The following is a 23,293-nucleotide window of genomic DNA, read 5'->3' as shown; positions in this document are numbered from 1 at the left end:
GAGGAACAGAAAAGGAGGGTGGCAAAAGGGGGACAGGGGCTATTTCTATGGGGTCATCGGGTTTAAGTAAACATGTATGTTGCATCGGTGTGCGTGTGTGATGCGTGTGCACGTTATGTACAGCGACAAATTCATAACGTTTTTATCAGGAATTGAGGTAAAACACATGAAACTGCGGATAAAGGCGTAAAAGATAAAGTTATTAAGAAAAGCAACAGCGTTCTTTTCAGAGCATAGTTTGTTCACGTTTCAGAAGAATGTCAAAATGAGCTTTAAGTGCTCAAAGAGAGGTGATCAGCATGACATGTGAAGAAAGCCTGTGTGCTCCTGGTGACAGAAGGATTTATTCACAGACAGCTGCAGGACAGGACACACGCATGTACAGACTGACTGACTGGCTGGCTGGCTGAACATAGGCCGAGTCCACCTCCGAGCCATCGCTTCAGCACAGAGAGGGTCCATGAACTCAGACATTCCTCAACAGGCAGTGGCAAGACACACTTGTGGCCAATAGGCAGCTATAATGCAAATACACAGATCTACACTCAGGAGAATAGTTGATGTAGCCTCCCTGCTAAAGCCGAGCGTTTGAGGGAATAAACAGTCCGGCAGTAAGCTCCTGTGCCGCCGCTGCACGAGAAAACACTACCGCCTGATAAACATATAAAAAAAAGTCTGCGTGGAGGTGAGGAAATTTGGATTAATGGCTGATCAGGGGGTGTGAGGAGCTGGTTGCTCAGACTGCACATGCAGCACCACCTGAGATTTATGGGCCAGATGTTTGTGCCATTGCTTCTCTAACAGACTATAAAACTTCATTTACAAAAAGGTAACAGTCGAGCAAAGCATCCCCGACGCGCAAAGAGTTTTGCTACACCGATGCAAACGTCACCCTTGAATGATTAAAGAGCGAATTTCTTCTTTAGCTTCCCTCCAACCCACCTTATATTTCCTGCTCTCTTGTGTCACTTATACAATTGCAGCCCTGACAGGAATGTGGCTCCACTCCCTGCCAACATGAACTCAGGTTCTCAAGAACCACCCTGTCATTTCGAGAGGGGCTGACAACCCCTGACCGACACCGAGGTCACGGGGGCATCGAACCCGGCGGACTGCTGGTGTTGCATTCCGAGAAATGAACTTTGTTTGCGCAAGGTCAGACTGTAAAGATCCTATATGCTCATTCCATACATGTCCAGCTGATATGATGTGGGCCTGCAGAAAGTCCCAGGAGGTCAAAGTGCCTGAGAATGCTTTAGAGACTACCCAGCAGCTATCTCATGTACCTTTGACACTGCTGTATAGACATATAAAGACATAAAAAAAAAAAAAAAGATATGTTTGCTCTTAAAACACATGCTCTTTATTACACTCGTCCGGTTTCATCACCTTTACAGTACACGGAGGGGTAGCTGATGAAAAGAGGAATTAAGGGCAGTGAAAGAACAAGGATATTATCTGAAGAGGAAGGGGTGTTGTTGAAGGGTGTCAAGAATGGCGTAAAAAGCTGTGAAGAGGAGAAAAAGGGGAAAAACAAAAGAGTGGTGGACAGCTTTACACTGCAGCACCCCATTCTAGATTACATTAGTGGCAGCTGCTTCCTTTGTGTGGTTTTATGGCCTGGCCCCAAGAAAAAGCTGCTAAAATTTCATTTAATCTGCTGCAGAAACTCAAGTGTCTGTCAGCCGCTCAAACAAGGGAGCCTAAAAGCACCACGCTCTCATATAACTGAGGCAAAATAATGCTAATAATATCTCTCTCTCTCTCCGTGGCCATACAGGCAGACATTTTGTGTAACCGAAGAGGGCAAGCCTGTGCCGCCGGAGCATCTGAAACCGGGCCGCTCGCTCAGTCCAAGGGCAGGTCCTTAATGGTGGGTGAGGGAGCCGGGCACATCCTCCTCCTCCTCCTCCTCTCCCCCCTTTATCTTCACCTCCTGTTCATCCTTCCAAGTCATTAGCTTATGTTAATCGCTTAAACTACCAAGAGTGACCCCCAATTTCATTAAGTATGCCACTACACTTAACAACAGATGACAACGCAGCTGCTGCAACTGATTTATTAAGATCAAAACTCTCATGGCCAAGATGACATTTTGAGCCTATTCCTCTTAACGATTTCAATATGTGTTATCTTTCTTCAAATACATTAAACATCTCACAAGAAAAAAAAAAAAAAAAGAAGAAGAATCTGCAAACTTGCCCCAGTTTAAAATCACAAATGCCATAATTAGGAAGCTGTAAAACTTCCATAAATTCTAGAAACAGTTGAATTTAGACACCGCAACACGCAGCAGTTTGCTGGCTGTGCTGGGACGGAGGATTGATGGCGGTGTCAACTGACAGAAAGGAGCAGCGCAGGCAGCGGTTAGGGGCAGTTTCCTTCCTGAGCTGGAGAGGTTGGGGTGGACGATACACCGCCATGCGATATCACTGCCGAAGCTTCGGGCAAAACCGAGGAGGAAGAGGAGGAGGAGGATGTGCGGGAGACATCTTTTTTTGGGCCCTCTTTGATAAAAAAAAACAACAAAAAAAACGGGCGAACAGAACTCAGGCTGATGGACTGAGACAAAAGAGGAAAAGACAGGAAAAGGCCAAAAAAAAGTAAGACTTGTCAAGGTCTCCTCTCCATCTGTTTGAATGAGTTGAATTGCGCACACACTCACACAGACACACACACACACACACGGAGAAGTGAGTCAGGGACTTTCTCTCCCACATCACCAGGTCTCACTGGCACGCAGCTCATCCACTCAGGTTTGGTTTAGGATTAAGAGAATGACACCACGACGTGAGGATAATGACAATTAAGTCGAGCCAACACAGAAATGAAAGAGTTCTCCACTTGGGTTTCTTGACTTGTGAGACAAGCAACTTTTTCGTCTCACTCTTGGGCTCCGTTTTCTAGTGGAAAAACAAAACTTCTCTTGAGTTTTAGGTGTCCATTTACATGACAACAGTACTTAGAGCCACTGAAAACTTAATGTAATAAATGTCTGTGATAATATTTTTATGGATCTTTACTCAGATTAGAGGAGTGGATATCACCGTCCTTTGTTAAATAAAGTGGTATTGATATTTGCTTTTAACTCTCTAAAAAAGATAAATGTATTTCTACAAATATTTAATAACTCCTTTAAGCCTTTACCCTTCATTGAGACTGGCCTTTTTTTTTTTATTCAAAGAAGCCTTAAACAGAGAGTAGAGTGGACAAAAAATGAATTGCTGATTATACCATGAACTGCTTGGACAAGGATACAAAAAAAATAGCAGCTCAAATCCATTGAGAGCAATTGAATCAACATACTGGCTCCAAAAAATATGCTAATGGCCACTCACCCTTACCTTTCCCACATAAAACAGTGTTTAGAAAAACTGAGAAAGAAAGAGAAAGGACAGAAAAATTAAAGGGAAAGCTACACAGACACAAATGAGTGCTAATGAAGATGTAGCAAGCTCTGGTGGGAGGGGGTGGAAGAGATGGGCGACGGCAAATTAACCTTTTTAATTGGAGAGTGGTAGCCCTCTTTGGACCCTGCAGTTGGATCCAGAGTGCTGACAGATGATGAGAGGGAAATGGCAGGCCTATTACAGGCAATCTGGCCGTGCAACTTGGCAGACCCGTGCAGTACCAGAGCCTGGGGAGAACAGGGCACGTCCAGCATGGAAAGCTCTCCCTGCCAGACCGCTCACTGGCAACCAAGGGCTTGCCTCAATAAAGGTATAAATAGAGAACGGTTATCTTGGCACTTTGAACCACGGGGTAAAGGGTTGTCATATGGGAGTCTGGTTTCTCCTCTGATGACAAAATACTACCTGGTCAAGAAAAAGGAGAAGGGCTGTGTTTTAATGAAAGAGGAAGAGAACCAGTCTGACAGGTATGAGAGAGGAGAAGGGCCACGGAGGGAGGAGAGGGTGTGACGAAACGCTGGCTGAGAAATTCACACTCCGTTTGAGTTCACCTGATTCTCACACACACACACACACACACACACACACACACACACACACACACACACACACAAGGCGCGCGCACGTTTCCAAGCCTAATTCATCTGCCCAGCGTTCACAGAGGAGCTAGATGCAAGAGAGAAAACATCAGAGAGGATAACTTCCTGTCTGTCTGTGTGTCTGGATGCGAGAGCCATGTTTATGTCTGGGGAAACAAGGAAAACAAACATCAAGGTCAGAGAAGCTGGAGTCTGTCCAAGCGATAGATAGCCCCGTCTTAACAGGGCTGCAGGCCTGTTTTAACATACGCCCCCAGGGGGACGCCAGGATTTAGACCAAACCCTAAGGCAGGATTTCATGCTGAATATCTGGACACTTCCACTGCTGTTTCCCAAGCACAACTGCTCTCACCTGACATCTGAAAGACACTTGTCAGTGAAATCATAGTGATTGGCTGAGGAAGAAAATGAATGTCTTTGCATATGCACATCATCTAATGCGGCGTCTGCAATCAGGCTCTCCCTGTTCATTGTTACACCGTCCAGCAGACAACTGAAGTAAACATAATCCTGACGCCTGGTCTGTTTTAATGCTGACCCCATTAACCAGACGTCCACAGGCACCTCTGGGTCATCGCTGCTAAGACAAAAGGAAGCCAATCTTTATCTTTATTCTCCTGTCCATTCCCTTTGTCTCTTTGTCGGTCAGTCCCTCAATCCACACGCTGTTCTTTTTTCTATCTATCTCCCTCTCTGTGTCCATCTGTCTTGAATTATGTATTCTAATGCATTTAGAACAAGGCACAGAGTGGCAGACCACACTGGGTTGCTTTTAGTCACGTTATGCATCGCCATCTGAAGAATGAGACGTGAAAGTCCAGCAAGTCTCACACACTCTTTACTTATATGCCCATGTGTATGCATGCCTACGTCCTGTCTGCATCGTATGCATAGAAACTCTCACTTGCAAATTTCTCCATCGCTCTAGGTCTTTGTATCGGTCGCTGTCCATAAAACACATACACACACACACACTCACACACACACACCAGACACATGGCCGAAGAGAGCAGACTACCATCTGGGAGAAGTGGCCGGCTTTGTCTGGGGGGTGAAAGCGCCAATAAGACCCCCCTCTAATACACACAAACACACACACACGCACACACACACACACAAACACACACTATACACGCAACTCACACAACAGCCCCCATCACCCTCCCCATCCAACTGCTCTAAGTGTGAGAGCTCTTCTCATACAATCTGCACATATACATATGCAAATTTGCAGGGGGCATTATAAAAACAGCCATCATCACACACACACACACACACGCACACACGCGCACACACACACACACGCAAAAGCGCGATATTTTGTTGGCCTCTGTACCAAAGTAGCCGCACAAGAGTCTTGGAAAAGAAAACACGTTTCTGAGAAATGGAGCAAGAGTTGGAAGGCTGGAAGAAACGGGGGAAGATAAAAAGGAAAAATCTTCTCTATAAATAACAAACTAATGTGAGCTTGTGTGCAATAGAAGTAAATGGGATTGCATGCATTTACATGGAGACACACACATACACACACACACACACACACACACACACTGACACGTAAACATACATTATCCATGTTTGCCCTGCAGCATGCATGTGATTTATCCATGAGGACTCGCTCCATTAATTGACACAAGATGTCATCACATCTGTCTACTGTTCTTAGATTAAACATCACACGTCTTATTATATGGGGACACCTTTTGATACGCGGGCCGAGTTCCAGAGTGCCAGTGTGAGAAAATGTGCACATCGCCACACGTCATGATTTACAAGCCTATATCCAGCTTCAAAGAATAAAGAAATGCAATAAAATGTAATCATTTGTTAGGAAATCAAAATTGTTTTTTTTTTTTTTTGGCTGCGCTGTTGTTCACTTGTTCTGAAAATAAGAGAAGGCCCTTACTGAGAACAGAAAGCGAGAGAGGCAGAAAAAGAAAGAGAAAGACACCTGCTAGAAGAAAAGTGACACCTAATCCACTATTCTCACACACTACCGGTCACACTAGTTTCACGCCTTATAACAAATCACTTTTCTCACCGCAGGAGTTCACGTTTACTTCCGCTTCAAGTCACATTTTCAAATGATCCAGCTTTACACATTTGTACATAACAATAAGCAGGTTGAACGCTGCGATCATCCGATCAATCCAGGGAGGGATCGATTGAAAGTTTGAAGGCGACGGAACATTTCCACAGCGGTAAACTCTCGGCGCTTTGACTTCTTCAGATGTTCACGATGTGACAGAGCGTTCTGATCTGCCATCTCCAGGCAGGGTTTCTGTGTGAACTGGAGCCATTTGAAGTGGAATCTTGAACAGCCTGCTTTCAAAACTCAAGGGACGCATCCGAGTAGTAATTAGGAGAGAGACCCTGTCCATATTTTATAACGTTCACATACATACATGCACTCGCAGGCATGATTTCCATGACTGCCACACATGTACATACAGCACGCCGTTTGGGATACGGTTACACGGCACGCCTGACACAAATGCAGGGTTTGTCGCCTACACAGCCCAATAGTCCATTATGTGCATCTTCCATATCAAGTTCTTCCCCTCCTCCCTGTTTTCAGCGCTCTCATGTTTGTTGTAATGTTTTCAGTACACAATAGCAGCAGTGGTGTTAAGCTCATGTTGCCCCATCAAGAGGAGCGCACCAACAACAACCAAACACTTTTCCCTCCTCTTCCCACCCTGTTTACGACCGGATCCATTCGTCTCTCACTTTGTTCCCACGCTCCCTCGCTTCTCTCCTCTCTCCTCTGCATTGTCCTGCGCCCTCAGGTTGGAGGTTCTCTCTGTTTCTTCCAGTGAGGCCTGGAAGGCCGAGGAGGAGGAGGAGGAGGAGGAGGAGGAGGAGGAGGAGGAGGAGGAGGAGGAGGACGAGTGAGTGAGGAGGGCCGGGCGGCGGGGCCTGTCCGGGTGCCTCCTTCGGCCTGGCTGGCTAACCGGTCTGAACTGGTTCTGACATAGGTGAACCACAGACGTGTCCTCTTTCGCCTCCGGACGAAAAGCAGCCATGGTGGCATTCCATCCGCAGTCAGCAGGTACCGGGGAGGTGTGCATCCGTGTGTGAGTGCATGTGGCCGTCTCTCAAGACCTCTGAGGCCTGGATCACTGCCAAGTTCATCTGTTAATGGACAGCTACTCGGAGAGCCGTCCCATCCCCCCTCTTCCCCTCCTCTGTGTGTCTCCAGCAGCCGTGCCTGCTCACGACCCCCCCTTAACCTCCCCAACCCCCATGCAGGCCTACTCAGATGCAGGCCCACACTCTCCCTCTTCCTCCTCTCCCTTTCTCTCCCCTTCTCTTGAAAGCTATATCATTCCCTTTCTCCCTATCCTCCTCCTCCTCCTCCTGACCACCCCCACCCCCCCCCCCCCCACCCCCCTCCACCCTCTGTGCTTCTCCTATTCAAGATAAACAGAGTGCTTCAAGTTCAGGGGACACCCTGGGACCCTTTAACAAAGCCATCTATCATGCTGTCTGCCTGAGACTCCTTTGGCCAGGGACGGCTCTGCTGCTGCTACGTCTCTCTCTCTCTCTCTCTCTCTCTGTGTGTGTGAGTGTGTGTGTGTGTGTGTGTGTGTGTGAACACCCACAGCCTGGACACACACCAGCCCGCCAGCCTGCTAACTCCAACTAGCTACTTATGCTAGCAGATCCCATGCTGGACAATTTCCCCATTGTGTTTGTGGCCCCTCCCGGCCCCTCCAAAACCACAGCAAAGACACAGCGACCCCCCCCACACACACACACACACCCCCACGCATTCTCCAAATGAGACAAACTCCTCGCACGCAGGCACGCCGCGCAGCACGCACATGTAAGCCACTTTCTCCCCACACCTTGGAGACGGACTCCGCTGACCCCTCCTCTGATTCCCCTCCAGTCAAACTGCGGGACGATTAACCAAACTGTCAACAGCTTAATAGTCTGGGAATGAGAGACTGACAGTGGGCATAGAAGCTGTGTGTAAACACTGTGGAGATTATGAATGGCGCATAAGAGAGAGGAAGAAAGAGAGAGAAAGATATTGAGGGGAAAAAAGAGGATGAAAGAAAAAAGAGAACACAAGGAGACGGCCACATTTATGTGAGCACTTATCGGGGAAGCGGGTTGAGACCATTATGCAGGAGGTTGTTATACAGTCTTTTCCACCCTGACTCTTTTCCATGCTCTAGTTTTTGGATGGCAGCAATGCTGAAAGAAGGAGAGTAAAGATGCAGCCTAAACAATCATATTAAGACAAATTTAATTTATTTTTTGTCCCCACTAGATGTGTGCTGGATGCTTTATTGAGTATGTAATATTCCAGGGAATATTACATTAGGAAATAAAGCTTCCCTCCGTTTCCACACTGACATGAATTAATGCAGAAGTCACAAGTTAACGTGACTGTCGATGATTAAAGCTGGAGTTCTCGCCAAGCTAAGTACTGTGAGCATAATATTCAACCCTCAACATCACAGGGTCCCTCCAATGCTGCAGCATCTCTTCCTCCCTCTGCGCTCCTTCTTTCCCTTGTTTTCCTGCTTGTCCTCATGTATCTCTTGGACAAACAGCCACAGCGGCAGCCCCAAAAGCCTGGCAGCTGCTGTCCTCTGCAGCCTGCAGAGAGAGGGCGACCGGCCCGCAGGTTTTAGAGCGCTAAATTATCCATTAGATGTTATCAAGTTGTAGCAGGGCAATGCCATTCTGCAAGGAACCATCAATGTTTCATAAGTCCCAGACACGCCGAGCATTGGGATGCACTGGCAGAACCTCCCCACTCCCAGCATACCACTCACCCCGTCCAACTCGCCGAATCGCACGCAAACTTAAATATGTACACAGAGGCAGGCGGACATGCACACACAGTCAACAAATACACATGCTGACATAAATGCAGTCAGGTACACGCTCTTGCACTCAAGCTCTGCAGAAACAAGCTGGGCAGAGCTTGTTTAGGGAACATCCAGTTCTACATTCCCTACGTTGTGTCTTCCACCCCCTTTCAGACTCACCTCACTTTCCACCCAAAACAACATTTTAAGCCAAGCCTCAAAATTTACGCCGCCTCAACAGTGTCTCGCTGCCCCTCGCAGTGGCTCCCACTCCACACTCTGCCTTTATTTTCTCATCTTTCCCTCCTTCGCCTCGCTTCTTGCTGTGGCCTGGCAGGCAGGCAGGGCAGACATGTTCAGAATGCACTCCGGTAATGGGCTAATCAAAAATGCAAAACAATTGGCAATTACCGCGCAGGGCCCTAATGGTCATTAGAATTTACAACAAGGTAATGAACTGAGAGTCAGCTCAGTCCATGCATATTCATAAAGCAATCAGGCCTTTGAAGATTAAAGAAGCGCTTCAAATTTAAATGAGGGCGCCAGCATGTTATCAGTGAGATTCAGCCTGCAAAAGTAAAGGGTGCCTGGGACAGCAGTGTGCATTTATGAGTGTGTGTGCATGTGAGTGTGTGTGTGGAGTGAGGGCTGGGGGTCAGTCTGGCGTGGGGGATGGAGCAGAGGTATAAGTATGTGTGTGCCTGCATGCAACCGTGCATAAACGATGATCGTGTGCATGTGTCAGTCTCATTGATGTGCCAGCCTGCTTTTTTTTTTTTTTTTTTTTTTTTTTTTGCAATGCAAACCACAGCACACCACTGCAATCTCATAACCCAAAGTGATTCTAAAACATATATGAAGACACTCAAAAATGAATGAAGTTGCTCACTTCTGATCATCGCTTAAAAAGATGTGGGATTTGAATCTGAGATCAAATGTAACGTTAACTTGAGCGATTAGGAGGCAATGAGCTCCTGAACACAAAGCCCCCTGAGGAATGAGACAACCTATTAGTATACATTAATGAAAAACTGCAGCTGCAGACATGCTTTGCATCTTTCCTAAAAACAGCCACACACACACACACACACAAATAAAGGCTTGCGATTTTTCACAAGTGTAACGTCAGCCGCGGGGGCCCTTCCTGTCCTGTATCTCTCTGGTAGAGATAAGGGTGGCGAGACACAGTCACAGACGACCACCCAGCCGCACACAAAAGGTACAAACCGACTCCGTCAAAGACACACGACTGTGACAGAACTGAGCCCATCTCTGGGACGAGCGGTGGGACAGGCGGATAGTGACCAGGATCAGAGGGTTCAGACTAACATGATGCCCTTGTCACCGTGGCTCTCCCATGGCCTCAGCATTATCACCTCGGGCGTGAGAAAGACAAAGCAACTGTCTTGCAGCAGCACGGCCCTAAACACTGCAGTCACAATAGTCAAAGATGGGGTTGCGATGACATTTGGAATAGTAATGCGTCCTGGGATAATGTGACTCATACACACAAAAAATAACTTTAAATATAAAAATTCAGATCAGTTGGAGTGACCCAAATCAAGATTTACAGGATTATGAAAAAACAGGGATTTTTTCAACAAAAAAAAAAAAAAAAACTCACCAAAGAGAAAATTATCAAAGTCTGTTCCAATTCTCACCCCAACCTAACCTGCCCACTTCTTAAAATACCGCCTTCTTGCTGTGATCTGCCACTTCCTGAGCTGCAGATGTATCAAAGACACTTTTTCTTCTCTGTTTCTGTTCTGTCTAAAAATAAAGTCATTAACCTGCAGGTGGTGAAGCCGGCGGCTGGCATGACAGGCCCTGACGCTGTCAGATGACCCCTGACCCCGTGATGTGAATGCCTGCCACTCTATTGACAGGACAGCGGTGGGACACGCTTATTGCTGAGGATAGTTTTTCATCCGGCGTGATGCGGCTGTGGACAAACAAGGTTGTTTCTGTTGTATAGCTTTGTCTGACAGTGTGTGTGTTTGTGTGTGTGTGTGCACGCGTGTGTGTCTGGCTCGTGCTGCAGCCAAATCTGTTAGAGTGAGAATGAGCTCTAGAGTGGATGTTGGAAGCCTTTAAGAGGTGCAGACACACTAATGTAGCCAAAACTTTCAGCTTCCAGTCCCCCGGGACAAACTACTGGAGTGATGCGTGGAGAGAGAGAACACGGGCGAGAGAGGGAGCGAGGAGGAGACGGAGAGACGGACAGAGAACGACGAGGAAGAGACTCACGGCGAGGGAGAGCAACAGAGGGGAGGGGGCTGAAATAAGGATCATATGTTTCTGACAGATCTCATCAACTCACAACACATCATGGGGCCTCTGCCACAACACATTTATTACAGACAAAACACTGCTTCACAGGAGGGGGCTCACACTGTACGTGTGTTCTTCTGTAAAGGGGAGTCACACTGTTGTGTCCATAAAACAGGTGTGTGTGTGTGTGTGTGTGTACATTTGTGTGTTCCTTTTCTTTGCATGTGTTTGTGTGTGTGTGGTGTGCATACTTTGACTAGCCTCCACCTGAATGGCCCGAGGCTGTGGTGCTAAGGTTGTTAGAAGACAAACAGAGACACAGGAAGCCTAAGCCAGGAGCCCCCGAGGACAGCACACACACTCACACACACACACACACACACACACACACTCTGCACTGCATACCTACCCTTAACGACACACACACTCCCGCTGTCAGTCACACACACCGCCACCGCCTCACCATACGTTTCGCCTCCTAAACCTACAAATCAGATACACCTCCCCTAACTCCCCTCTTACACACACGTTTAGGCCCAGCCTGTCCCTCAGGCCCACCGCTGCGTGCCAAGTCTGGCCTGGCATGGTCCACAGAGGGGTGTCCTCAGGCAAGGCTTGCCAAGTCAAAGACTCTTTCATGTTCAGCCTGCACGCCCACGGTAGTAAAGCTTTAACAAACAGCAAGGCGCACACACACACACACACACACACACACACACACACACACACACGCACTTGTATTTCTATCCTTGTGGGGACCGTCCATTGACTCCCATTCATGTCTAGCCCCTAACCCTGACCCTTACCCTAACCCTAACCCACACCACAATAAAGCCTGACCCTAAAGAAATGTTTTTGCACTTTTACTTTTTTCAGTAACAACAACATGGTCAAGAAAACACTGTTTCTCCTACTTAGGACCAGAAAAAGGTCCCCACAAGGCACGTCGTTTCACGTTTTGCTATCCTTGTGGGGACATTTGGCCCCAACAAGGATAGAAATACAAGAACACACATTCTCTCTCACACACACACACACACACACATACGCACAGAAAGCTATAAACAGGTTAAGTGGTCAAAACCACACTCGTGCACACAGAAGCGCGCGTGCACACACATGCGCCGGTTGGACTCTGCGTCCGCACTGAAAATGTAAACATTCACTACACTTTCCGCACTTGAATGCAGCGAGAGCCACGAACACTTAATCCAACAACAAAGGCTGACGAATCTCCACCGACAACATTTGTGGGTGTTTAGAGCTTGGCTCCAGAATGCGAAAATGTCCTCTATGAAAAATTCATCCTTAAAACCGTTCCTGTTCACCTTCATTAAAACTTAGTGGAGTCCACTGCCAAAAATAGGACTGATTTTATCAGAGCCCAGAGCAACTGTAGGATCAGATTAGAGTCAGTTTTTACAGACAATGGAGCGGTTATGTTATAATATTAGCTGGTGTGCAGTAATTACAGCAGCATGCATCTGTGCCTTTTCAGTATCAATTAAAGTGATCACCGGAACAAAGGCCTCGCATGTAAACTTGCACAGTGACCCATATGCCTGCACATGCACACACACACACACACACACACACACTGGACACACAAGGAAAGCTATCACTTCTAAGGAGCACCCCCCACTACCCCACACACACACACACACACACACCCACACACACACACACACATGGCCCAGCCCCCCAGTTCTGCCTGACAGATACCCAGTGTGTTCATGTATGTGCATGGGGGCGGCAGGGGGGGGTAGAGAAAAGTGGCACGGTGCCAGTATGGTGCCTGCTAAATACCTTTGTCTCCACAGCACACGGGGAGAAGCAGGACAGGCAGGCTTGTGCAGGAACACACTCTGCGTCCAAAGAGGTGTTACAAGAAATACTGCTCGCTTGTAAGAATGTGTATCTCCACGCGGTGAAAAAGGGGGAAAAGGTGGCTGCCATAATTGACTCAGTATTGATTCAGAGTGCAGGTTACAATAGAGGCAGCACGCTGGAAAGCAGCAGAAGTGTGAGCTTGTGGTCGATCGGCACAGCTACAATGGCCTCATTACCACATGTGGCCGTACTGGTGAGAATGCAATGGGGACTAATGCTGATATGGATAAATACAGGGCGGAATAATGAAGCAACGCCAGCATGGAAATGTGGCGCCGCACACCATTTGCAAAAATACTAATTCCGGTATATGGGACAGGAAGAAGCCTATAAACATTAGTATAGCGATGCATCCTACATCATAACAATGGAAAGCATCCTGCTCCAATTACTCAATGTGGAACAAGCAAACAATCAATTATTGCACTAACAACAATTGCATTTAATCCAGGAAATAATAAATGTGAATGCAAATGTACACTATTAATTTTCTTCACCAATGGGCTTCTTCATTAGTGATTGTGCATGCCGGGAAAAAAAAAAATGCAGTTTTACAGCATCACTTAGTTTGTTTGAGCAACCATCATCTGTTCTTTTTCTGGGCCATCCATAATCTGTAGACAAGCTAGGATGTCCCTGTGCATATCTTAAATTGTTTATCATGCAAATGACGGCACACAGGCTGCTCTGCCCTGGCGTAACGGCCCAGAGCTCCAGACTGCAGACCCCAACCCCAGCTGCAGTCATGAGACTCCCAGACGGCCTCAGCTGTCCCGTAGACGCAGAGCGAGAGGCACGGCTTCACCTCCAGCTCTGCTCTGCCCCCCTCCTCCTCCTCCTCCTCCACCTCCCCCACCCCCCTCCACCTTCCACTTCAACCACCCCTGGTGTCAGCTCCTTTCTTTAACCCAGCAGCCTCTTCCCCTGACCTCGTCCGAGCCCCCGCCTTTATAAACTGCTGTCCTGATGGAAATCCATCTGTGTCAAATGATATTTCAGGAAGAGTTTGAAGGCGGTCGGGGGGGGTGGGGGGGGGGGGGGGGGGAGTTTCATTTGAGTGTTTGCAGTGCAGAAGGATACACTAAATCTTTAAGGGTGTAACATATAGTCCACTCCCCCGGAATGGACTGGACAGGGAGCGGGTTTGGGAACAGTATGTATGGAGATGCCTGGGCTTGGTGTCAGGCTCTCACTGAGCAGGGTGAAAGAACATGGCAGCGAGCATATGGAGGACGGGGTGACGCACTGGCACTGCCAGTCTGCATCCATCAATCTTGGATGAAGAAAACAGAGGTATGGGGCGGGCTGGTTTGTACGGATCTGTGTGGTCTGTACAGCAGAGAGGCTGAATCGCCTGTACGCCCCCCCCGTGAGGAAAAACAAAAAAAAATATGGCCTGGATCAACCGTCCACAAAGTTATCTCCTCAACATTTACCAAAGTGAAATCCTGATTGTAACTCAGTGTCCGAGAGCCTATAAATACAGCTCTGCGCGCACAACTAGTGACCTTCTGATATCATGTGAACTCCAGAGCATGATGATCTAAATGAGCAAAGAAAAGCATGTTCAAACAGCTGACAAGGCCAAGAGGCATGTCAGATGTGTAACTGTGTGTGAGAATGTGTATCTGTGTGTGTGAGTGTGTGTGTGTGTCTGCGCGCGCGCAGATGTTTAACAAACATCACACTAATGAACGGTGGTTATTTTGTCCGACAGAGGTCTAACTTACTGACAGCAAATAACAATAGCCTTTTACAATGCCATCTGCGGGGCCGCAGCACTGAGTAATGCGGCGGAGTGGAGCGCGTTATTGAGCGCTGCTCTCGATGTGTTTAGCCCGAATTGGCTTCAAATTAAATCACAACTGCCCCGACAATCAGCACAATCTGGCGCACGCAATCAGATCTGCTCAAGGAAATGAATAAACATTCAAATGGGCTGGTCAAAATCAAACCCGATTCTATAAAAACCAGTCATAAGGGACTCATGCTTGTTTGCACAGCGACTCGTGTTTGCAGTACGGCCTCATTTAGCCCCCACGGACAACCAACAAACCCACCAGCCGGCTTCGAAAGTCCTTAATTACTCAAATCAAGAAAAACACTGACAATTAGTGGCTGTGGAGTTCCTCAAATAAACACTTCTTCTTTGACAGATCGGCATAATTATATTCTTTTCTATCTCTTTATAATTTTAGCATCAGAGTGAGCTTTTGCAGGCACATATTTGAGGGTACAAGAGATATGGAGTGTAATAAGCCAGGGAGGAACAGCGATACATCCCTCACCACCACATGAGAGAGAGTCTGGAGTCCACAGGATCTGAGAACATCTGTGAAGCAGCAACAAACCAAAAGTAATCCGTCTCTTCTTTCTCTCCTTCCCCTCTCTCATAATCACTTTCTTTGTGTGTCTCTGTGTGTGACTTTTTCTCCCTGTCTGCAAATGTTTCCCTTTCTCACAAGCATTTTCAGGATGTTTGATCTTTATATGGCTCCGTGACTCAGCTGAGTGAAATTCGCAGCTCCTAAATGTAGAAACAGATATTTCACACCCCGGTTATGCAGATTAGAGACATCCCAGAAGGAAAACTGTACAAATCTCACCACGTTGGCTCTTCTCCTTTAAAATGAACCCTGCATAAACTTCAAGTATGACCCCCTCTGCACACCTGTGCACCTTTTAAAGACTCACTTTTATCCCCGGCTCCTCTGTTTACTCTCACAAGGCAGCCATTTTAAGCTGCTGGTGTGTTTACCTGTGATATTCTCCTGCTTGGGGATTATTCCTTGCAAGGGTGTAGATAAACAATCCTCATCCTGCGGTGACACCTGAACGGCCACCTCCACAGGCTGGCGCAACTTCCGCGGGTGCTGATGCTGGGTCCGCGAGTGTGAGGAGGACGTGGACATGGGCGAAGCCAGCGGGGAGGACGGAGGCCTGTCCAGGGGTTTGTCCATGCAGAGGCCGCCTTGGCACTGCCTCCGTTTATGCTCGATGAACAGCAGAATGTCAGCCAGGGGGAAGCGGGAGTGGCACTGGCCACAGGTCAGCAGGTCCTGGTCCCCTTTAAGGGGCTCGCCCTGAGCCACTCCCAGCCTGGGGGAGTCCTGAGAGTCCTCGTCCGGTAAAACACCTGAGAGCGGCTCAGCTGGATAGGCAGACAAGAGAGGAGAGTGTGACTTAGGATGCAGCAAAACAATCACAGTTGTATGAAAAATGTAAACACGTGTCAGGAGAGGCTGTGTGACTGAGAGTCAAACAGCCACAATGTATTCCTGCAGACATCTGAAAGAATAAGGTCAGGCTGTTAAACACTTTTAGGAAAGAAAGAGGGAAGAAAGAGAATGAAAAGAGGAGAGAAAGAGCACGCAGACAGCTTCGATAAGGACTGACATGTTCAGCTCGCAGGCAGCAGTCAAACGATTAAGTTGCTTGACCCTCTTTATTGTGCTGCCAATCTCGCTTTTTTAATGAACCTAACACCTCTGAGAATCAAAAAATAGATTCTAATTTGAGTTCAAGATGATTGGACCCCATTTCGTTAAAAGTGCTGGGATCTCGTGAACCAAGGTTAGACATTGAGGGGTTGGATGTGGAGTAGGTCCCTGAAGAACTGACAGAAGAGGGAGAGAGAGAGAGAGACAGAGACAGAGACAGAGAGAGAGAGAGAGAGCATTTTAAAAGAAGTAATCTAACCACATGGTAAACGACATTGGGCGCCCCGACTGGGATGTTGAGATAAGATGTGATGAATTCTCGCCGCTGGTTCAACCTTTAATTCTATATCAGGTCAGATGAGAAGGTGGTGAGGGACTATGCAAGATAGAGCCCGTTACTTGTATGTTCGACTGCATTAAAGATGAGGGAATTCGCCCCCTTTTTACAGGAGCTTATCTAAACCAGCTTATGCCACGGACACAGGCGAGGTGTGTGAGGTTGGGTTAGGTGGAAAGATTTTCTTCAAACCAAATAATCTCATTCTGATGCCAAGCAAGACTGATGTGAATAACTTTGAAAACTGGAAGAAAAAAAAAAAAAAAGAAGGATTTTTCTGTGCCAGTATTTCAAGTAGGGTCGGGCCTGTTTCCCACCGGGCTGCAGCAGCAGGTCTGTTCCACAATCGGGGAAAATCGTTAGGCTTCTTCATTTGCCATTTTAGAACGTAAAAATGAATCAATACTTTAATTTCACTCCGTCCCTGAAAGTGGCCAAAGGGACCCTTTATTTCTTTTTCTTCCCTTTCAAATACATTTCTAAGAAATAATCAATGGGTGTTTTTTTTTTCTGTTCAAATAAAAATATACACCTGTGTCTGCTCACAATCAACCTCAAGCAAAAATATGCAGGGTGGGACGTTGAAACGTTTTGCGGTTCAAATCAGTAGTTTAAATTAAATAAATATGCTGGAGTAAACTGGATCACAGCCAAAAATTGGAAAATTTTTGTTTTTAAGACGTCTTGCCAGCTTAAAAAAATTGTTTAATTAAAAGAATGTTAAATCTTATTCTTATTACACCACTTTATCTTTCAATCTGCTTTTTTTTAAATCCCACCAGGAAAAAAAAACATTCAAAGAAAACCGAAAATCTAAGCAGTTATTCCTGTTAAAACGCTTCTCTCTGCATGCGCCTGGTCAAGCTCAGAGGGATAAAGTGGATCAAGTTCAAGTTCATAAGTGGCCTATAGGACGACAATCGTATTGCGCCCCCCACTGGCAGCTCCTCTCACAATTATCCGACAAATGAAGGGAATACATGTTGCGAGAGCATAATTGGTTTCGACCGAAATAGGAACAACACGCAGAGACACATTTACTGCGAGAATAATTAAGGACTAAAGACGCGTGGAGCCACTTAATCTCCATCTCGACTTACATGGAAACAACTCAGAAATCTGTCTCCACGTTCAGAGACGCTCCAAGAAAAGTGTACTGATAAAGCAGCTCCTGCTGGCTTCTGATGGAGAGCCGGGGAATGATTCTCTAAATACAAATCGACATTGAGAGAAAGAAAAAAAAAAGCCTGTCGTGCGGTCTGAATCAACGCCCCGCATTTTCATCACGCGCGTAAAAAGCACTTTCCCTGCGCGTCGCTCCTCGGATCACGCGGCGCACGCAGCGGCTTCTTGTGAATTAACGCAAACGTTTATCTGTAAACGACTCCGAGATAAGCTGCCACACGTCGAGTCCGCGACGTTTCAACACGAGGAATGCGTTGCAAAGAACCCGCATTCCTTCTAGGTAACGCACACGAGGTCTGTGTGCGCTGTGGACAAGTGGGTATGTAAACAGCACTTCCCCTGCGTCCGAACCCGGCTCAAATACAATTGTCACATTAAAAAGAGAGAGAGAGAGAGAGAGAGAGAGGGAGAGGGAGAGAAGGTGTGGGCTGCACTGACTGACTGGCCGCACATGGAAACTTCTCCGTGAATGGCAGCAGTTGTGTGGCTGCGCTCCCTTCATATAGGCAAAGGTCTCCGGCCATAAAGCGCACGCATGCCCTTTAATGGCGAGAGAAACCTTGAAGCGCTGCGTTATACAACGCGTTCCCCGACGCCGGTCAAAGCTTCCTTTCACGCCGCCTCAAAACTTTCACCGAGGGATCTCACGGTCATTTTCAGCCGGCCCGGTGCTCCGGGATATGTTTGTCATTTCACTCCGGACAGCTGCGCGCCCGTACGCGTCCCTCCGTACCGCACCTAATAAACCTCTCTAAGGAAGTTATCCTGAAAGGAAACACTCGAGGCAGGTCACCAGGAGGAGAGGACAGTGGATTTAAGTCAAAATGAAGCTGAGGTCCACTTACGCGAAAACTCCCGTTTGCTCAAGTGCTGGGGTTTGCCTTGCTTGCGGCGAGACATGTTGGTTCAGTGGCGGCTTTTCAAGCTGAGTTCACATTGGGAAATCCGTTCCTATAAGGTAGACTCCAAGTGTGATCTCTTCATTGATGCGTCTGACATCCAAACCGGGCAAAGGAGAGAAAAAGGAGCTGCGGATCATACAGAGGCTGAGGCGAAGCGCGCTGCGGGCTGTGCGGAGCTCCTCATGACTTTTTCGCAAAGAGAGAGAGAGTGATGGGGGTACCGTGAAGCCCCCCTGAGCTGCAAGTTCAAGTGCGGACGTGACGTTCCTGCGAACTTGAACGTCAGGCTGTGGACGGACTAAGACATAGAAAACATGGGCAGGGCGAGCGCGGCCGGTGGGAGGGGGACAAGCCATAATAAAAACCAATGGACAGTCATTATGGAGCACCTATGGAAGAGGGGGGAAAAAAGAGACCCTGAAGACACCAATGGACGGAGGGGATCAAGGGGGCTGGGCTAAAAGAGAGGGAGGGAGAGAGAGAGAGAAAGAGAGCAAGAGAGAGAGAGCGAGAGAGAGAGAGAGAGAGAGAGGGAGAGACCAAAGAGCGCAACAGAAAAGATGCATCTTAAACCCTGCATCTACATCTATTGCAGTACATTGGTCAGCAAAACCCCTGTAAATATGTAAATGAATGATATTTCTAATTTATGAATCTCTTTTTAAGGATACATGATAAATTTATTGAGTTTGTTGAGTAACAACGGACTTGACATTATTTTGTCAATAGAGTAAGTTAAAGAAAACCTAATAATAATAATTCTTCTCTTTCATCTGCCATAAATGATACAGTTATGCGAAGACTGCTGAAGTAACCATGTGAAACATGCATAAGAATGAAAATTAAAGTGTTTTAATAATCTTTCTTGCTTAATTGTGTAAGTCTGCCACAGATAAACATGTCTTAAACAGAGTTCACTCATTTGAAGACATTACACCGAAAATAAATGATGGACACATTGCTAAACTATGCATGAAATAATGAAAAAAATAAAACCCAGAGATTGATTCATATTGAAAAAAGGGTGTTATAATGTTTTTTTCATTCATTTTGTTAAAGTTGACAAACATGTCACAGAGCTCGTTCAAATTGATGTGAAATATTTGTATGGAAATGTAAAGACTTTAGCGATTTGCAACATGTACAGACTTTGCAGCGCAAATAAAGGATCCGTCATTTGCGCAAAGATCAACTGATTGCACACATTGTCGCAATCTGTCGACCTTGTGCACTTGGTGAATTTTGTGTAAGTTGGTACGTTGCAGTATTAACCCTTTGCGCTAATTAAGGATCCATTGTTTGTGCTGCGCAAGCGCCCAACACCCAAAAGCACCAGGCAGAGATCTTACAGACGTAAATAAAGAATGAATAAGAATGAAAAGCTGGAGGTGATTTGCATTCAAATGGTGTTCATGATGTTTTTATTCTGGTTTTGATGAGTTTTCCAACAGAATACAGCCATAAATGTAAAGAAATGAAGTTTACATGCAGGTGATGCATAACGAAATCATTCCAATATCAGTAATAAGCGTATTTCAAAAACGAAGGTAAATGTATCAGGAATAAAACTCCAGAGTTGTTTAATTTGCATGCAAATACAAGCATGTGTGTTAATGGTGTGAACATCAATTATCTCTGACTGAGCCCAGCACCTGAATCCCAAATTAAGCCTGTTTTAGCAAAAAAATATTCCAAAAACAGAGACATTAAAAGTGCATTTGTATCTGCAGTTACACAACCAAATAATCTTTGATGATTTAAAAAAACAACAACAACAACAAAAAAAAAAACACAGAAAATAATCTTTAAAAACCGTGAATGAGCATTAATCTACCACTGAAAATCTGCAAGTCAGTGTTAGTTCTTCAGTTATGGCTTATTGTGATATTTACACACAGTATGGATTATTTATAAAATGTCCAGCTAGCTGTGTGAACAATGTTATTATAATTTTCTGTGGGTTAATATTTGCTTTAGTTGTAGAAGAAAAACCCTTACAATCTATTTTGTAGACAAAAATTATGGCCAGAAAGCACAGTGAGTTTAAATCAGTCTATTACATGAAAAGATAAGAATCTTCTCCATTCGTCCTCTTCGGTTTGCGCACATCTGCTTGCGCGTGTCAGGATTTCATTACCGCCTTGCTCACTTCATAATCAATCAATCAATCTCAACAACTGCATTGAAACGCGGAGCAACTTTACAAGTTTGATTCCATGGCGCCATCTCGTGGTTCATTGTTGGACTTACCGTGAGCTCAAAGTCAGCTCAGTGACACGCAGGTGCACGCAGAGGAATCGCCTCAGAAAAGTAGATTTTCAACTATTTTTTTGTCAGTTGAACTGAATTTAAACAAGACCTAATTCACCTAAAATATGTGTCATAGAAAAGTTAAAAGACATTTGTTTGTTTGTTTTTGGCGTGTTGATATTTGCCAAATATCTAAACGCTTCAAATTATCTGGATGATCTTGTGCGTAAAATACATTTGACGCAAATCTAATACTGCAGCTCCTCCAGTGCGTTGCTACTTACAAGAACATAAATACAAAAAATGGAAATGCAGCTAATAAACATGATGTCCGCAGGACCACTGGCCATTTCAGAATGAGTTATCATGTTTGTGAGCTGTGAAGCTGATTTACGCAAAAACAATCGGCCGCTCGTGTGCCCATTGAGCGCTAATTGTCCGAAATGCACTTTTTCTCCATTAGATATTGGGCAGTCAGGGTTTGCTGTCAAGTCAAGGTGTTACATAACTCCGTGGCTCCTTCCTGGGTGAGCGCGCAGCGCCACCGTGAGGCGAAGACGCGGCGGTGTCGGAGGAGCTGGGCTGGGCAGCGGGTCTGCAGGAGCGGCGGCAGCATCTCTCCTCACAATCTTCTCCATATCGGATGCTGATCGTCCGCAGGTCGCCTGGTGAGAGACGTTCGCGTTGCTCCGTGTGTTTCTGTGTCCGCTCCGCTCTCTTCTTTTCTCCTTTTCGCCGCTTCTTCGGCCTTTCCGCGTGGAAACAGTGAAACGAGCATCGCTGCTTGTGCGACAAACCTCGTCGTCCATAACGATCAGGATCCCTGGATACACCTCTCCAGACAGCCTCCACAATGCGATCCGGTCCGCTTTAAATCACGTGATGACTGTTATTGTAAATATCTGTGAATTGTGCCGTATTTTTGGCTTTAAAATCGTGCGTAACGGGGGGTCTGGGACGTGCAGGATCAATGAGCGCCTCAGACAACAAGTCGACAATCAGCCCCGGACTAAATATGCAGTGATTTTTACATAAATTCAAACTATAATGTGAACGATATGTGCATGTTTTTGTATTATTCAAACCACTCCAGGCTGGGACATTGTCTGCCTGTTAAAAGGCTCCGCGGCAGAGCGCTGGACTGAGACATGGCCTAACTGGGCTAATTTTCAGGCGCTGTCATTGGCCCACTACTCATCAGCTGCCGCCGCTTTGCGAGGCACGGTTGATGTGTTGTCATTTGCAAAGGAGATTCATGACTGAGGGTGCACGGAGCCGTGTGCGGTCAAGCGTCTAAAGAGGGAATCTGGGCCACTAGCAGTCAGAATGGACCACGTTTAGTCAGCCCTCCACGAGAGACAGAGCGAGGACGCTGTCAAGTCCTACTGGGAGTCAGTTGATGCACAAACAGGAGCTCCAGATATGACCAAGTGTGCGTAATTAAATCCCACTAATTCACCTATGGCTCCAGTAGAGTGAGTCAGCAGGGCCTGCTGCTGCTGATGCTGCTGCTGCTGCTCCTGCCTCTTTCTCTGAAAAGAGCTGTTGTGTTAGACTGTGGGAATCTTTCACTGCTCGGAAATCATATGAGAGGATCATGGGGAGCATTCAGGGAAGTGTCTTATTGTTGTTTTGATTCTGTCTGTCTATTTTCTGGGATTCAACAGCTTCTTCCTGTGTGTTTTATCTACACTCACATGATAGGAAGTTGTCTAAGAAATCAAGTCCAAGATATGACTATATTATTAGAGTTGAGCTTAGGGCGGGGAAGTTGTAGTTGTGGTTCATTTAGAGGTCAGTTTCCATGAATCGAATGAAACCAGTGTATCGTTCTGAAAACAGCTGTATATGTGTGTTTCTGTGCATTTCTTTCTGTGTGTGTGTGTGTGTGTGTGTGTGTGTGTGTGTGTGTGTAGGTCCTCACTGGTGCAATAAAACTATTCTTGGTGAAGGTGTTTCAGACTCACACTGCTGTCGGGCTGTGGTGTGTTTGAGTTAAAGGTCAAAGTTAGGCAAGTAGGAGTGTGGAGAAAATGGAAAATGTAGTCTCCTAGAGTCATGAGAATACACCTGTGTGTGTGTGTGTGTGTGTGTGTGTGTGTGTGTGTGTGTGTGTGTGTGTGCGTGTGCGTGTGCGCGTGCGTGTGTGTGAGCTATAATCTGACTTTCTGCATCACATC

General features: G+C 46.4%; 1 protein-coding gene across 1 annotated transcript in view; it reads right to left on the bottom strand.

Moving 5' to 3' along the window:
- LOC115389577 (B-cell lymphoma/leukemia 11A-like) overlaps nucleotides 1–19,080 on the bottom strand; it is a 35,082-nt gene extending 16,002 nt beyond the window's left edge. The window contains exons 1-2 of the mRNA XM_030092996.1: nucleotides 18,807–19,080; nucleotides 15,758–16,150 (exon numbers count right to left, since the gene is read on the bottom strand). Of these exons, the coding sequence (XP_029948856.1) occupies nucleotides 15,758–16,150; nucleotides 18,807–18,861 (448 nt within the window). The 5' untranslated portion in view covers nucleotides 18,862–19,080. The remainder of the gene's footprint in view (nucleotides 1–15,757; nucleotides 16,151–18,806) is intronic.
- Between the last annotated feature and the right edge of the window lie 4,213 nt (nucleotides 19,081–23,293).

The sequence above is a fragment of the Salarias fasciatus genome, chromosome 6 (assembly GCF_902148845.1).
Source record: "Salarias fasciatus chromosome 6, fSalaFa1.1, whole genome shotgun sequence".
NCBI classification, from domain to species: domain Eukaryota; kingdom Metazoa; phylum Chordata; class Actinopteri; order Blenniiformes; family Blenniidae; genus Salarias; species Salarias fasciatus.
Note: the sequence above shows the minus strand (reverse complement) of the source record. Positions and strands in the feature narration are given on the sequence as shown.